Source organism: Numenius arquata, chromosome 10, assembly GCF_964106895.1.
Source record: "Numenius arquata chromosome 10, bNumArq3.hap1.1, whole genome shotgun sequence".
Taxonomy (NCBI): Eukaryota; Metazoa; Chordata; class Aves; order Charadriiformes; family Scolopacidae; genus Numenius; species Numenius arquata.
In genome coordinates, this window is record NC_133585.1 from 36523848 (window position 1) to 36540048 (window position 16201).

At 43.1% G+C, this 16201-nt stretch overlaps 1 protein-coding gene across 1 annotated transcript in view; it reads right to left on the reverse strand.

The window, feature by feature from the left end:
• FGF2 (fibroblast growth factor 2) overlaps window positions 1-10837 on the reverse strand; it is a 28617-nt gene extending 17780 nt beyond the window's left edge. Inside the window, exon 1 of the mRNA XM_074155218.1 lies at window positions 10657-10837. Coding sequence (XP_074011319.1) covers window positions 10657-10837 — 181 coding nt within the window. The remainder of the gene's footprint in view (window positions 1-10656) is intronic.
• Between the last annotated feature and the right edge of the window lie 5364 nt (window positions 10838-16201).

Consider the following 16201-nt stretch of genomic DNA (forward strand, 5'->3'; position numbering starts at 1 on the left):
TGCTCCTTCTTCATGTACAACTCACACAACGACCATTCAGTAGTACATAGTATTTTAGGGCTGTAACTGATGTCGGAGCAGTAACAGATTCAATGAGACGAAAGGAAAAGGCTGCCAGAGCAGTGGTGAGAATTTGCCAACCCATAGGCTTAAATCAGCCTTAGTGTCACAGTTGGAAAGGAAAAGCTGGATTTTAGGAATGCCAAGAAGAATCAGCAAATTGGATTTCAAGAGAGTCTGAAGCACAGTGGTGAAAGAGGAATTGTGTCAGGCACCCAGAGTGCCAAGGAGACAGGAGAGCGAGTAGGAGGAAATAACAAGCTGATAAGGAGTTCCTATGAATTAAGTTGCCCTTTAGATTTGATTGTTCTTAATCTGGCCAAACGGTTAAGAGACAGTGACTGTGCTGGCTTTGCATTTCCCCCCATCTCCAATATCAATGAAATTGAATTAATTGCTGAGTCTTTAAATAAATATTTTTGCCAAAAGTCAACAGAACAACAATCAAAATCCATGCACATCCAGTATTTCACTGGTGTCTGTCCACCTCGTTTACTGCGAGGACAATGCAAAGACAACATTAAGCCTGGAGACTGACTTCATCCTCCGTCTATTTTATCCCCTTCCATCAAGCTGGCAAACACCCCACGCTGACATTTAAATAATGTGTCCACCGGGGAACAGCATGAGCTGCAGTGAAGGACAACAGCTGTCAACCACTGCTGACCCAGAATAGTAGTGGACCAGTCTCCACAAAAAGGCTCTAATTTGCTTTTGAATGCAGCCTCTCTTGAGTATAAAGAGTTCTTTGTATGAAACCAAATGTCCCAACACCAAAAAATAAAATGCACGGTGCATTTTTGGACTTCCCTTCAAATATTTGAGTAACACTCTTCACTTTTACAGCCCCCTGTGATCACTCTGAGGAGGCAGACAGAATACACAGTGGGACCCAGCCTCCACTAGGGAGCCAAAAACTCAGGTCTGCAGGACTACAGAGAGAGGGATCAGGCTGTAATCACTTTCCCAGCTTCCGACTCTGAATAAAAACCCACTGCTTATTCTGAATACCTTCAAACCATACTAAGAACGGACACGAGCACTTTCCTGACAAGAAAAGAGAGACCTTACAACCTGCAGCTTAGAAGAACCCACATGGCTCTCTCCTACTTCAGCCAGACCATTACTAGTATGCACTATGTTGGTTTAAATCTCCACACTGCTCCAGACTTCCCTGCAAGAATGTGCTCCTAAAGTATGCCATGGCTACAAGCACCAGCAATCACACGGTCTCACCTTCTGTCACATCAAAGCAGCAGGCAGGCCAGACATCTCTCACTCCTAACAGCATTTTCTCCTAATATAATATCATATAGTCAATACTGATCCGTGGTACTACAGCTTGATCGCTGAAGTTCAGCCTCATTTTGAGACTCTTTGCTCTGCTCTTCAATAGCAAATAGTAACACCTCACAATCACTGGTACTAGCTCAAGCACAGGTAGTTAAATGCTCTGGAAGATGTTGCTTCTTGAAGCAGTAAAGCAAACAGAAGGTTGGGACTGAAATAAATTAAAACTGGCAGATGGGACAGCTCTGTAGACTTCTTCAGCTTTGAGGAATTCCTGCATTTCTAAGGACACAAGCATTTAAGGTCTTTTTCCTCAATATTCCTGAACAAACTACATTACCGTCAATAAAACATCCACAGTGACTCTGTAAACATCTGTAAAACCACAAAATGTATCCTTCATATTTACATATTTGGAGGCCCAGCCAGACGCATGTTTAGCTATTCATCCCAAATGCTCCATTACAGCTGGAGAAACCCAATGAACTGAATCCATATACTACTTCCCAGAAACTGCTCAGCCTAACAAGTCTATGCAGCAGGATACCCTAGGTGACTTCCAAAGAGATGACAGCCTCTCCCTGGACATCCTCTATAAGGCTCTCACTGGCTGCTTTTTCCATGCTAAAAAATGCTCTCATTTTTGTGTCCAGCTCTGTTGCCACAGGTACCAACAGGACGCAGTGGAGTATTGCACAAAACCACTCTACAGGTGTGGTTCTCTACATCCAGAAATCTCAGCCTCATTATTGGTCTTCCCACAGCTGCGGGACTGTATTAACACTCATTATAATAAGGTCCTAAAATTACTGTTGTAACCTGAAACGCAACATAGTTGACAACTGCATGGACTCTGTTCATCCTCTTCAAGTCATCCATCAAGGAAGACACTATCTTGTCCTGCATTTTAACAGATAAGATGGTTCCACAAGACAGGCAGTGACAATCGAACCACTCACTGCCGCTGGAAAGGGGCAGTTCCTCTCCCTCCATCCCACCTTCTCAGTTGCACACTCCTACCACCTCCCTCACACCAGCTCTGGCACTTTTCTTGACATCTCAGTGAGCTGCTTCAATGCATTACATTGCTCAGAAACTAATGGAGAGAGAGCAAATGCTTTACTGCCAATTCAAGAAATCCATCTGTCCCTTTGGTGAACTCAGTTCTAGAGATGGTGCCAACTATAGCACAGCTGAGACCAGGGGAAGGAAGAGGCGAGACCATCCCCTTTAGCAGCAGAAACTTGTTAGATCAGCTGAAGTGTTTGACCAAAAGATCCCTTGGCCAGTCACCACTGACAATGTAAAAGGTGATGTTAAAACACAACACTGGGGGGTTGGAGGGGAAGGAGAAAAGGGTACATGGGACAGAAATGAAACACTTGAGTATTTGTTCCCCGGTACCCAGAAACACCAAGAAAAGATACAGTCTGCCAAAAAAATGGCGCCGTCCCAAGAGAGGCTACAGACACTTCCCCGAAAGAGCTGTACCAAGCGCAGATTGAGACGCTGCAATGCCTATACACTTCAGTATGTTAAGGACATCCTACATCAGCAAAAATAACTGGAAAGCTACGCTGCCAGAGAACAGCAACAGCATGTCTAATAAAACACATCGGAACGGTAAAAGTTTGCAGATGGACATCAGGCATCATGGGTCAGCCTAAGAGTAGAAAGGAAAGAGCCAAGAAACAGACTGCAAATATTTTCAAGCTGTATCACAGCTGGTATCTATTCTTGCTTTTACAAAACACAACACCATGCAGTATTTCATAGCCATATCAGGATTTTGTGACTTGCATATTCCAGCTGGAATCCTAACAATCTCTGTTTTACAAGATCTGCTCAAGTCTCATCACAAGGTAAGAGGCAAGCTAACAAGCTCCACTATGTAAGAACATAAATTAACCACATAGCCACAACAATTGCCTACGGAATCTAGTTCCTACTTTGCCCTTTCCTAGTACCCTTAATGTCTTTCTCCTTTGAATCACTCAAGCAGTGTGGTTTTCAAGCTCTAAAAGTCAAACATGAGTGGTAAGTTCATACTGGATCACTCGACCAGAAGCATACCCTGACAGTTTGTGCGAGACGACCTCCACCCAACTTTGTAGACATCATCTCATTTATATTCTGTGACGATCATATCAGGCTCCAGTCAAAATCTGGCCCTACCCCGAACAAACTCAAAAATACATAAGATAATAATCCTGAAATGCCACCAGCACTCCAGAGAGTGACCCTCTAAATATTTTTATTAAGAAGTCAGGAGGCAGAAAGACAGGAACTCAAGTTTACCCATATATTGTGACAAAAGACACTACTGAAAACAACCACGTTGCTTTATTTTGAAATGCACGGTCTTAAACGGACACCAATAAAAGTAAAGGCTATTAATTCTCCATCTGAATTGAAATGCAATCACATTACTGACTTTCAGGCTTCAAAAGTCATGCCATAAACATTTCAAATATCACTTGCTATAGTTCAACAATTCACAGATCTCATGCAAGTATGTACTTTTTTCAGTAACAGTAACTTACGCATTCTCGAGATAACCTTTATTTCAAAACCGAATTGTGTTAAAGTTATACAGTCTGTTTTGTTTTTACTAGATAACTGCACAAAACATGCTGCCACCAACAATCAAAAAGCTCCATTGTTTCTAGGATTATTAAGCAGTTTAGTACAATCGATCACCTCTCAAGTATTTTCATACAGCAGATGGCCAGTGATCCCAGGGCAACACTCCCAAGAGTGCTAAAAACCATAATAATCAAAATACAAATTTCAGTCTTCTCTTGTTCATGTCAGAAGTTATGGATGAATTCATGGATTTAGTTCAAACTGCTTGAACAAATGAGGAAATACCAGAAAAATATTTTTCTGGGGGATAAAAAAAAGAAGAAAAACGTAAAAAAATATTAAGCTCAGAAAAACTTCCAAAGAAACTTATTACTTTTTTCACTTTGCTGTGTTAACAACTTTAAGTACATAGAAACCACTGAATAATTATTTGTTAAAGCTGCTTGCCATATATTTAATCCAAGGGAGTTGGGAAAAGCTTACAGAAACAAAACATCACTGAAAATATTACCATTTAAAATTCAGGTTGAGACATAATTAATTAAGGGGCAATTTAAAAAAAATCTGCCTAAAAAAACTGCAGTGGAACAGGTGCCCTTTGTTTTAGAAAATACGATAGGTGTATGTCTTCTGTGGAAACTGAACACAAGACGACGAAATTTTTCTAGGGTTTATCCTCAAGCATCTTTTGAACCCTGTGACTGTTAATTATACTGCCAAAACCAGTGCTGCATCTCTTCTGGCCCATTCAAGTGCCTGTGCACTTGGAATTTGTCCTGGTTTCATTACAAAAAACAGAACTTGAACCTGCTTTTATTACAGAACATGAATCTAAACACCTTTTAAAATCTTTAGTAATATACACCTAACACTTAAAAAAAACACACCCCACAACCAAATCCACAGGTTTTAACTAGCTGCAGTTCAGTCTTTTCATCTCATATGTCAAAAGAAATTATACATTTAAAAAACATTACTAACATAGTTACCCTCCTGTAAAATATATCTCCACCACAGGATAAAATTTTTCTTAGAACTAGCTGCACAAATGTCAAGCATTTATTAGCCAAATAAATACAATTAACAACCGCCTGATCTCCTTTTCTTGCTGAGCAATTCAGGAATACGCAGCTCCATTTTATCATGATGACAAACGTCCCAGAGCCTCCATTCTGACGTCAATAAATGCCATACATGCGTCGCAGCAGTTTTTACCAGAAGTTTTAATCTACCCACATAGGGTCATATTGTCACAAAGACAACTTTTGCAAGAATCTGTATTTATATGAATATCTCCATAACTTCACTGTATAGCGTCAAACTACTGTATGTTATCTGTATTTGTCTTACTCATTCAGCAATGGCTGTGCAATGGCTAAGCAGGAGTTAGACTATTTTTCTCTGTAAACAAGAATATGTAAGTAGGTATAAGCATTCCTAATTTCTAAAGCCTTTGAGAAGATTTAAGGGCTAAATCCTGCCCTCTAGTGTACCTGCAGATGGTGGTGCCCTGGGAACCTTCCACACTCTTCCAACAGCCCTTTCCAAACCAGGTGGAAAACAGCTGGGAGAGACAGGACAGTTCATTGCCCAGAGACGTTTTGTATGTGCCTTGCTCCATCTTCAGAGTGTACCCGTTACTTGGTCACACACCTTCGGGGTGGGTAAAACTCACTAAAACCTGGATAAGAGGATCAGCAGACACGATAACAGACAAAAGAGCATCCTCTCCCGAAAAGCACTGTCCCTCAGGGTGCCCAGCCAACACAGGTGGTCTGTCCCTCATTTCATTAATTTACCCCGCAGGACCATGCAGAAAACAGCACAATGATATTTCTATGACAAAATATGTGAAAGATGCAAAGGAAGCATACTCTCAACTTTTTTTGCAGTGGGGGCTCTCTGCTATCTCATTGTCTAGAACAGCCACATCAGAGAGCCAGAAAGAATTTGTGTTATGTCGCAAAGCATTAGTATTTGGCAAATCAGTTAAGGTCTGTGTAACAGATCAAAAGTAACGCAAAAAGAATCCATTTTCAGAAGGACTTGGGTAGAAGCAATATATTCAGATGTTTAGAACCAGGTTCTTAAAAAAAAAAAAGAAGTCAACCCTCACCTAGTGCTAAGATTTGGCACAGGATGCCCTGTCGACAGCTCCGGCCACGTCTGTGGGACACGGAAATGAGAGAGGAGATCATCTGAGTGCCAAATAACTTATGCATATATGAAAAACTAAACACCGGGTCCTGAACCTTCTTACTAAAACACTTATTGACATTTGCTCACATTTTTCTGTGAGGATCACAGTTAGTTTTCTTCCATTCGCGTGAACAGCGATCAGATTTCTATCTTCTTGACTAAGCTGGTATATGTTAAAAGGCTGCATATTTCAAAGTATTTACAGCGTAACCATTTAAATGCTGTGTATGATACAAGTAAAAATCATAGCATTAACAACTGCTTATGAGAGGAACTTTCTTAAGAAGAAATTTTCCTGGACCAGTATTACCCTATTTTACATTTTCTTCAGATATTTGTGGAAGAATAGCCAGGTACTGAGCAGGAAGGAGGTATTTCAGACGTCGGCAGGGTTGATAAAAGCTCACGCTGCTGAATCCTTTCCGAGTGACAGACTGTAGCCTTGTCACCTCATTAACGAGTGGACAAGAACGACCCGGGGTTCCTTGGACACCTTGGTTTATGCTCCCCATGAAATAAAGCTGCTTGAGAAATTACGGAAATACATAAACGCCAACCATTTCTCAGCAAGGGAAACTGTGAAGGGAACCATCTGTGCTATTAGACATTTTCTAAAATGTATGGATAAGTGTTCCCTTTCCATTCCCCTTGCTTTTCCCCTTCACCGGCACTGTAGCCTCTTTGAGGCAAACACCTCCAGAGGGTTTCTAAAACCCTTTCCAAAAAGACTATGTTCTTTGTACATTTTCCAGGGCATAAATCAAAAGTTGTTGATCAACAACAACAAAAAATACATGTTTTTTGTTTTGCTTTAAACAACAAAATGCTAAGAAAGTGCCTTCTGTTTCTTGTTTGTCTGAAATGTACCTCTCTTCAAGGAAAAAAGGCTCAGCAGAAGTCCCCAGGGTGTGTCCAAAGGGGCACTTCACTGAAGTCGCTGTACAACACACATCAGATGTGGCAATATCAACCACGTAAGACGTATTGTCCTGTTTTTTAGCTGCGTGAATCATGCGATTCCAATCCTCCAGCACACGGGACGTCAACTTCCATTCCCAATTTCACTAACAACACGATTATGAATAAACCAAGGTGAACAGGGTGAGCATAAAACAGCCAAAATTCTCAGTGCCATGATATAAAACAGACCGTAAACTTCGAACAAGCCGTCCTTAGTACTAGAGGCAGAAGCGGGGGAGCAGAAAAGGACATGGATAATGGAAATTTGTTTACAGTACGAGGCTTTGGTCTCAAACATAAGGAGATAGCCATTCCCCTTCTAAAATAAGAACTTCCTTTAAAAGTAAAAACGAGGATGTGCTAATCAAGTGCTATTTTGTATAACTAATTCATAAGAATAGCAACTCCCACAAGAATCTCTCCTAATTGTCCTTTAATTAGATTTCTAAACCAAATTCTCTGCAGCCATTATACTTCTATTCTCAAAACCATCTTACAAAACGTTTTACTTTACTAAGAAAAACACCATGAGTTATTTGAGGTGTATATTTTCTTTGGCTTTTTTTGGTTTGTTTTGTTTTTCAAGTCTTCTCACGTTGCCCAAGATTTATTGCCATCCGCCATGCCAACGTGACCTGCCAGGCATACCACAAGATTTCACAGGGACTTCCACAGAGCAGCATTCACCGGGTCAGAGTTCAGCATGGCGCAGATTCGTATCGAATGACGCACTTACAGCAAAGATGCTAAGGATGTGACCCATGTAATGCCGTAGCAACGTGCCTCACTGACGCTTCAAGTACTGATTTCTCTATTTCTCAGAACTTGAGTTCTTCCAGAGGAAAAAAACAAGAAAAAAAAAAAAAAACACCAAACAAAGAAAGAGCTGTCTGATAATGAGAAAAGGAGTGCGTGACAGCAGGGGACAACGGAACAACTCAGGCACGGTGGCACCCCTGTGCCTAGGTCCGCTTGCTGGAAGTGAATCCCACCAGCCCTTTAGCTGTATCACGCTTACAAACTGTTCCTTTTAAACAAAGGGATTTTCTGCAGATGGCCAGTGCCAAGCTGACGGGCACCCGAGGAGCTCCCCAGCAGTTGACTTTCTGCAACACAGGGCAGAGGCCAAGCCACTCATTTATAACCCAGGTTTTACTTTACCTGTTGCCACCATTCACTCAAGAGGAAAAAGGGTAAGAGAGGGGCTTCAGAGAAACAAGTGCCAAACAACAGGGGAAATAGTAGTAGTGATCAGAGAATACTAAAGAGGCAGAAAGACAAAGTACAGAGACAAAATGGAGAGCAAGAAAGAAATGACTGCAAAAATAAAGCTATAGGGCAAAAAAGAGAAAATTTGAGGGGAAAGAGTAAGGCAGTACCACCAACACCAGAAAGATTTTCACACATAATTCACTACTAGGAAAGCAGTTTAAAAATTTCTAGCATTGATAAGGCTAAACAGGAAGAGAAAACGCACATTAGAAGGGCTCAAGAATGTAAAACTAGTACTAATTTCCCTGGCAGAATAATAAAAAAGGGGGGTGAGAGGAGATGATTATGGGGGAGCTCTGTGATGAAAAAGATGACAATGATGAATACTGCCACTGCTCAGGGCAGCCTGGCCCAGCCAGGTGAGCACGGAGCAGCGCTCACCACTGCTGGCGTTTCTCACCGCAAACAGCAGAGTACAGAATGAAGGGAGAATCTGAGCCGGGGCAATGTCCAGAAACCCAGCTTCAGCCTTGTATGTCCCCGACTCAACATCATCTCCCTTTGCAGCAAATTTCCAGCATATTTTCATAGCTACTTCTAGGGGTGAGATGACATGTTTGATGAAGTAATGAGACTTATTTCCTGTAAGAATTCCCACATTTCCCAAATACAGAAGGCTAAAGCAAGCTGAACATACTATTGCATGCTTTCCAGCACAGACTTGATCCTGCACAGTAACTGACTGGTACGTGTAAAAATCAAACCACTTATCTATATGGTAAGTTAATGCTCTGTTTTAGGCATCAACATTTGAAAAAATCTACATGCAGTACTTTACTGCACTGTATTGACAATAAATATATTTTGTTACTACTCACAAAATCGACTACACTTCCCTTTAAAACAGTATCTGAGAAAGAGATGCAAACACATAAGACCAAGTCTGAAAGCCTCCTATAGCTTTTCCTAAAAATCTTAGTTGGCCTAACAAAGGATGCTAACTTTCACAAAATATACTGTTCTGTATATATATATTCAGCCCATCGTATGTGCAATATTCCTACCAAAGAGTCTCAAAATAAAATAGCCTCAGACTGAAGCCCAACTTGGCAATACTGTTATTTGGGAACAGTCTGTTACAGTAATTCTTTGCAATTTCACCATTTTGCAAATAGTGAATGACCAAAGTGGAAAATAATTTTTAAAACCTTTGATCTGTCTCCTCACTTCCTCCTCTCCCTCCTCTGACTTTAGTCCCACCTGCACCTCTATCCCTCAGAGCACAGGTGCAAAACAGACGAAGAATCACAGTCAAGACATTTCACCTGCTCTTTATGCCAAGTGCCTGCAGGCAGGATGTTGCCTGGTCGAGGTGCACACGCTGCATAGTAAAAAATTTTCTCAAACCAGGAATTGCATTGAGACTACGTATCTGGCAGACAGCTACTTGTACCTGTTTTGAAGGAAATACCTCACGGGCATTTCAAAAACTTGCCGCTGCATCCACAAAAGCTCCATACTGAATACTTTCAAAATATTCTGAGGTCTGCAAAAAGGCATTTTGTTCTTGGGACAAAGAACAGCCTGGGTGCCTAACAGCACCTTGCCCCACATTCCCTGCGAGACCACCTGTTGGGGAGTGGGTGCCTGGCACCGCAGACAGTGTGGCCAGCTCAGGTCACCAACCCTCAGACCACACTAGCCACTCATCCCACGGGCTGTGTACCAGATCAGGTAGCAGGGAGCAAACTGCTTCTGCTGGAATCCACAGGTTTTATCTGCATTTTATCTGTCCTTAATTAAGTTTAAAGAAAAAAAAAAAAAGTAAAAATCACAGCATGCAATGTTTTAAGCCAAAGTAATAAACCCTGCTTCCTTGAATAGATTAACACCTCTTTTTCCTAAGAGTACTTGTACACTACGAGTACTTTTATTCACGAGGACTTACTGCACCGGTAACAAAACCCCAACCTTCTTTCTACCTTTATGCAACTCATGTATTCACCGCTGCCGTATAAAGCACTCAAGTGTCTCTCTGTCACGCAAACAAATCCAGGCGCTTTCAAGTACCTAAGCCAACTCCGTACCGCAGCAGGTTGAATGAAGAGATGCCAACCAGAGTTTGCACCGGGGCATCCCACCGGTGCCGATGCGGCACCCGGCCGCGAACCGTATGTCTGTGCATACACCCGGTTATTTACAGACGAGCCTATGCCTATTTCTACATTTTTTCTAAGCAAAGCTCGCTGCCGATGCTTGGGCGGGACGGCGGCCGAGGCGCCGGCCCCGCTCGGAGCCCCGCTGTCTCGGGCGGAGGGGCCGCCCGCCCCGTCCCGCCGGGACACTCACTGTGCGGGTCGCTCTTCTCCCGGACGCCGTCCACCCTGCCGTCGGGGTTGATGCGCAGGAAGAAGCCGCCGTTCTTGCAGTAGAGCCGCTTGGGGTCCTTGAAGTGCCCGGGGGGGAAAGCTCCGCTGCCCCCATCGTCGGGCAGCGCCGGCAGCGTGGTGATGCTCCCCGCCGCCGCCATGCGCCGGGCCCCGGCGGCGCCCCGCCGCCCCGGGCCCCCGCCGCCCCCCGCCGCCAGCCCCGGGCGGCCTCGTCCCCTGCCGCTGCCGTCCAGCCTCGCCGAGCCGGGCCCCGCCCGGCCGAGGGTCCCGTCCCGGTCCGCAGGAGCTGCGCAAGGGCGCTGTCGGCCGGAGAGAGAGAGGAGGGCGGATGGGGAGAGCCGGGCTCCCCGGCGGCACCGGGCTGCCCCCGCCGCCGCCCCGCCCCCGACCGCCCCCGCTCCGCGCCGGGGGCCGCTCCCTCGGGCTGTGGGGGGGAGCAGGCGCCGGCGGCAGCAGGTCCCGGGAGCGGAGTGGGGCCGGGGAAGCCCAGCGTCGGCTTCCGCCGCCGGTCACCGCGGGAAACGTGCCGCAAGAAGAGTGCCAGATATCCAGGGTCGGACATCTTCTCCTCAGGCTTTATGAATAAAAATAACTGGAGAGTTATTTTAAACCGGGAGAAGTTATGTGGCCTCTGTATCGCGTTAAATTTGTGTAAATCACGACATAATGAAACGTGTTGACCTGTTAAAATCCACGTGGCAACTATTTCACTGCTGTGCGTGTACCAGAGAGAAACCAGTTCTGTTCCCATTCAACAGTAGCAAACCCATCAGCTGGTATCAACAAAAGGCAACGTGAAAATTCTGGCACCGACCTTCTAACAACACTACTAGTGTTTCTAAAATACATACTTTATTAAAGCGTATTGACCCATCAAATACATTTTCTTCGTGAGACTGACAACAAAACGGGATGAAGAGGTTTGTTTCCAAACCCACACTTTGTGCCCCAAATCTCCTGTCTAGCTCTGACTGCAAAAGCTGCACAACCAGCCCCAGATAATCCCAAACTGGGACAGCTAACACCGGTCTTTCGTTTCACAGAGCTAACATAACAGCAACCCGCACAAAGAAATAAATGCCAAAAGCAAGACACACTGTCCAGCACCTGCAATACTAATTTTGCTAGCATGTATATAAAGGAGTTTGTTGACAGTCAACTTCCCTTCCCAACTCTGACCCCTCGCAAGCCATAAATTGTAATTCTTTACCAGAATTGGTGACAATTACACCGCTTCCCGCACCCTCACTCCAGAGCCTTAATGATGATGAATGGCACAAGCAGAGGATGGAGCGGCCTGGCCCAGGGCAGAGGCAGGTTCACCAGCCTGTCAGCCAGCCGTCCCCTCGCAGTGCTACAGGCATGGCCGAGCGTCACACGCTTGCCATCACTCTCCATGCACTGGGATTTCATCCCCGTTCCTCATGACTATCCTCCCCTCTCCTTACGTTCTCCAGCTTCTTGCTGCCCATCTACTTATGAGACTTACTGCTATTTCTCCTAGAAATCCCACTGTCAGCACCGTACCTGAGACTTTTGGACAGTCACAGCCAACAGCAAAGACACTCCTCATTTCCTCTTGCCCTTCTTTCTGCAACAGAATCTGCGTTCACGGCAGTTTGTGTCATTGCACTATAGAGTCTTCCAAAGTCCTTGCCTCTTTCTTGGAAGGCAGATGAAGAGATGATGAAGGTCAATTCTGAGAGATGAAGGGAAGGGGTGAAAACATCGTTCTTAAACCTGTAAGAAGGTGGGTTTGTTTTTTTTTTTTTTTTTTTAAAACAAACAAAAAAACAAAACCACCACCACCACAAAACCCAAAAAGCTTTTCTAAAGACAAACATCCATAGTTTCACTCAAACAGTTCTTGTAGCTCTCTTCCCCTGCACACACAGCAGGCCATTCACAGCTCTCAGATATTAAACCCTTAGGACGGCCCTGGGAAATCGTGTTTCAGCGTTGCATAGATCAGCGCTCCATCTTCTGGGAAGAGGGACACGGCCAGCAGGGCAGGAGCAAGCCCTTGTATCCTGGAGCACCCAACACGAGCGCAGCCTTGGCTGGCTGGAAGCCCTGTCACCGAGCTGCCTGCAGCTTAAACACTATGTTTCACAGGACAGGGCCCTGATATTTCTGAGTCTCCTAAGTCCTGGCCCCCGTGATGGGGCCCAACCCAGTGGTGGAAGGGTGGGTAAGGTAATGAGCTCAAATTCCTTATCAAATGATCTTTTTAAAAACTTATGCAGCTCTAAGTGGCTACCAGTAAAATTACAGGTCTTGAGAGCTCTTTAAAAACTTGCCATTGGGACTTATACCTGCGAGACCTAAAAATAAAAGAGCTAAAATGGAAGGTCATATTCTCTAAGCTATCTGCACTTGCCTCAAGATCTGCCAATTTTCTTTATTTTTTTTAAATATATTTTCCTTCATCAAATAGAAAACAGGCCAGTTTTTATTTTCCCATTCTACTTTCTTCTGCACTCTGACCTCTTAATATAGTCATTAATATTCCTCTAAAGCAATTTTGGCAGTAGCGTTTTCCTTTCTTGTGGTCTCAACCACGTTATCCCTACCACCACCCTTCCTCAGCTCAGATCTCACACACAATTACACCCATAGAGCTACTTCCCCTCCACCCAAACCATTAATTATCACTGCTTCCAATCCCCTTCATAAACTACATAAAACATACTCCGTGTTAAAATGCCTTAAATCCTACCTTCCCTCTACTTCAAAAATAAATCTTGGAGACCTATTTTCTAACCTGTTCCATTTATCTAAATTACCTACGTTTTTGTGTTTGTCTTGTATTGTAACCAGCTAGATTGTTTCAATAACTTACCTCTTAAGAGAGAAAAAGCTGTTTTATCCAGTGCTGCTCTCATACTTAAGGGTCATACTGAACATAAGGCACTTCATAAACAAGATAGACCATCTATCCAATGGCAGGTAACTGTGGGCCATCTGTATATCCAAATATTGCCTTTATTCAATAAGTAATACTTCAGTTTCTAGAGATCCTCAGTAGCATCATACTCGGAACACCTAAAAAAAAAAACAACCAACCAAAAAAAAAAAATAAAATCCAAGAACCATAACCAAACCTAAATTATATTGTTAGTCTGGTTAGAGAAAAACCTTGAAAAATGTAAGAATAATTTTTGAGATATTTCAAATTAGGAGTAACAAACTCCTCAATGCCAATTTTTAAACCAAATTGCTAAAATCCAGGTCTACAACTTTCTCAGACTTTCCAGCAGTTACTACTACAAATCCTGCCATACAACAACCCCAGTAGTTTTCAATCCCCTTTCATGGAAGCTGCTCCTAGAGGGGTTTCAGCCATGTGTCCTTGACAGTTTGCTAGGACTGTGTCTCCACAGTGTGTTTGGTCACACAGGTATCATGAAGATGGTGTTTGAAAGGTTTGCTAAATTAACCTGCAGAAGAGCTGATTTACTGTAAAATTAAAACAAAACAAAAAAAAACCCCTCACTTTTGAACTGCGATTAAAACTACAGGAAAACAAAGACATACGGGAACACCTTGGATTATCCATCTTCCCACCATTAAGATGTATCAGCAGGTGGTTTGTATCAACACAGCAGCAGGAAATGCTTCCAACTATGAGAAATGTTAACATCAGCCCCAGGCCTCCAGTCCATCACAGCACTTCTTGATTCTCTGGGTTTCTTGGCTTCCCAATCCCTCTCCTTGGTGCTTATCCAAGTAACCATTAGTCAAAAAGAGATGGATAAGCTGTGTCTCTTTTGAAGTTTTTCCTGTGTTGTCTAGTACTCAGCTAGCAGTGGAAAAAACATCCCTCACTTCACCAGCATGTACTGATGCCAAATGCCTCCCACCAAATTCTCAGACATTCACTTGTCAAAGGCAACGTCCTCCACAGAGCTCGTGGCCAAATCTTCTGTAAGCGTCTTTGACTTCAGCACTATGCTAGTACATGGTTTGGCCCTTGGTTTCTAGGAGCACAGGAGCTGCCAGACAGCTGGTAACACCCCACCGGGGAGGGCCAGGTCTCGGTAGGAGCAGGGAACAGCCTCCATGTCGTCTGGCCTCACACAGTGCCTCAGTTAGGGTAAGCCTCATGCTCTCCAAATCATCAGTATGTATCAATGTTATACCACACACCCTCTCCTGACCCTCAAGAATGCAGTGATAAGACACACATCTGTATATATTTTATACATTTATACCCTATATGCAGCCAAGATCTAGCTGGACTTCTCTGACAGTGGGTTGCAGTTGCTCTAATTCAGTCTTACTTGGTAAATCCTTAGCATTAAGGAGGGCTGTTTCTTCCTCCAGATAACCCTGCAGGAAGAGGGCCTTGCAAAGTGAGAGGAAGGCAATTTGTGGTTCTGGTGTTTTGTGAAAAACAGAGTTGCACAAGGATCACAAAGGGGAAAAGAGCATTCTCTCTCTTTTTCTTCTAACTTTCTGCATGTTACAATTCTCTGCTCCAGATGTCTGCCCCAGCTTAGAAAAATAAATCACAAAATAGGCAGGATGTAGATGGCCCTTGAATAAATCCACCTCAGTGCTCCCTCCAGGTTCAAGTTAACCTTAATGTGAGAGAGCAGCTCTTGCGCAGGCAGCCCAGGCAGACATCTGGATACATGAAATATACTAAGTGTCTTAATGTTTTAGTGAATTATTTATGCTTGAGATAACACACTTCTGGGAAAAAATTACCACTTCAAATATATTTTTTTCCTTCAAAGTCTGAGCATGAGTTTAAGAATTCAGTAGCAATTTATTCTCCAGAATTCTTAGTTCTTTCATCATCAACAGCTGATACTTATATTCCAGGTCAATATTCATATACTCAGTCAGGAGCTTAAATGCATGTTTCAGCTGCTTTGTATGATGGAAGCATACAGCCTCAAGTTTGTCTATAACAGACTGAATTCTTCTTCTAAATAATAATAGTTATAGAAAGCAGTCTCATTTTTTGCTGGTATTTTAAGTAATATGTATATTATTCAGTGCCTGAGAAAGTCATCTTGCACAGCCACTTTTTAAAAAAATCTGTTACAGAAGTTCAGCTTTTCATTTACCTTTCTGATGACTTTATGACACTTCATCATTTTATTTTTTTATTTTTAAACAAAACCTTGTTTCTTCCCTCTTCTTTCTACTATATGTACCAGGAAAAAAGATGAAATCACATCAACAACAGAAAAAAAATCTCCTCCCTATTATAAACCTCTTATAGTCTCCATTCTAGTTCAGAAGAGTGCTTTATTCCTGTAAAGCACCAGTGGATACTTGTTTATGTCTTTCTAAATTTATGCTTAATCCGAATATGACCACAGATGGCCAAACTTCTGTTTTGGGTTGTCTTTACAAATGGTTGACGTTAGAAACATAACAGCCCAGGATGGCTAAAGATAAGAGAACTGACAATCCAGTGAGGCTTAAATTGGAAGTAAATCAAATTTGTTTTGGTCCAAAATGATTGCACTTGGAAAAAGAACTAAACT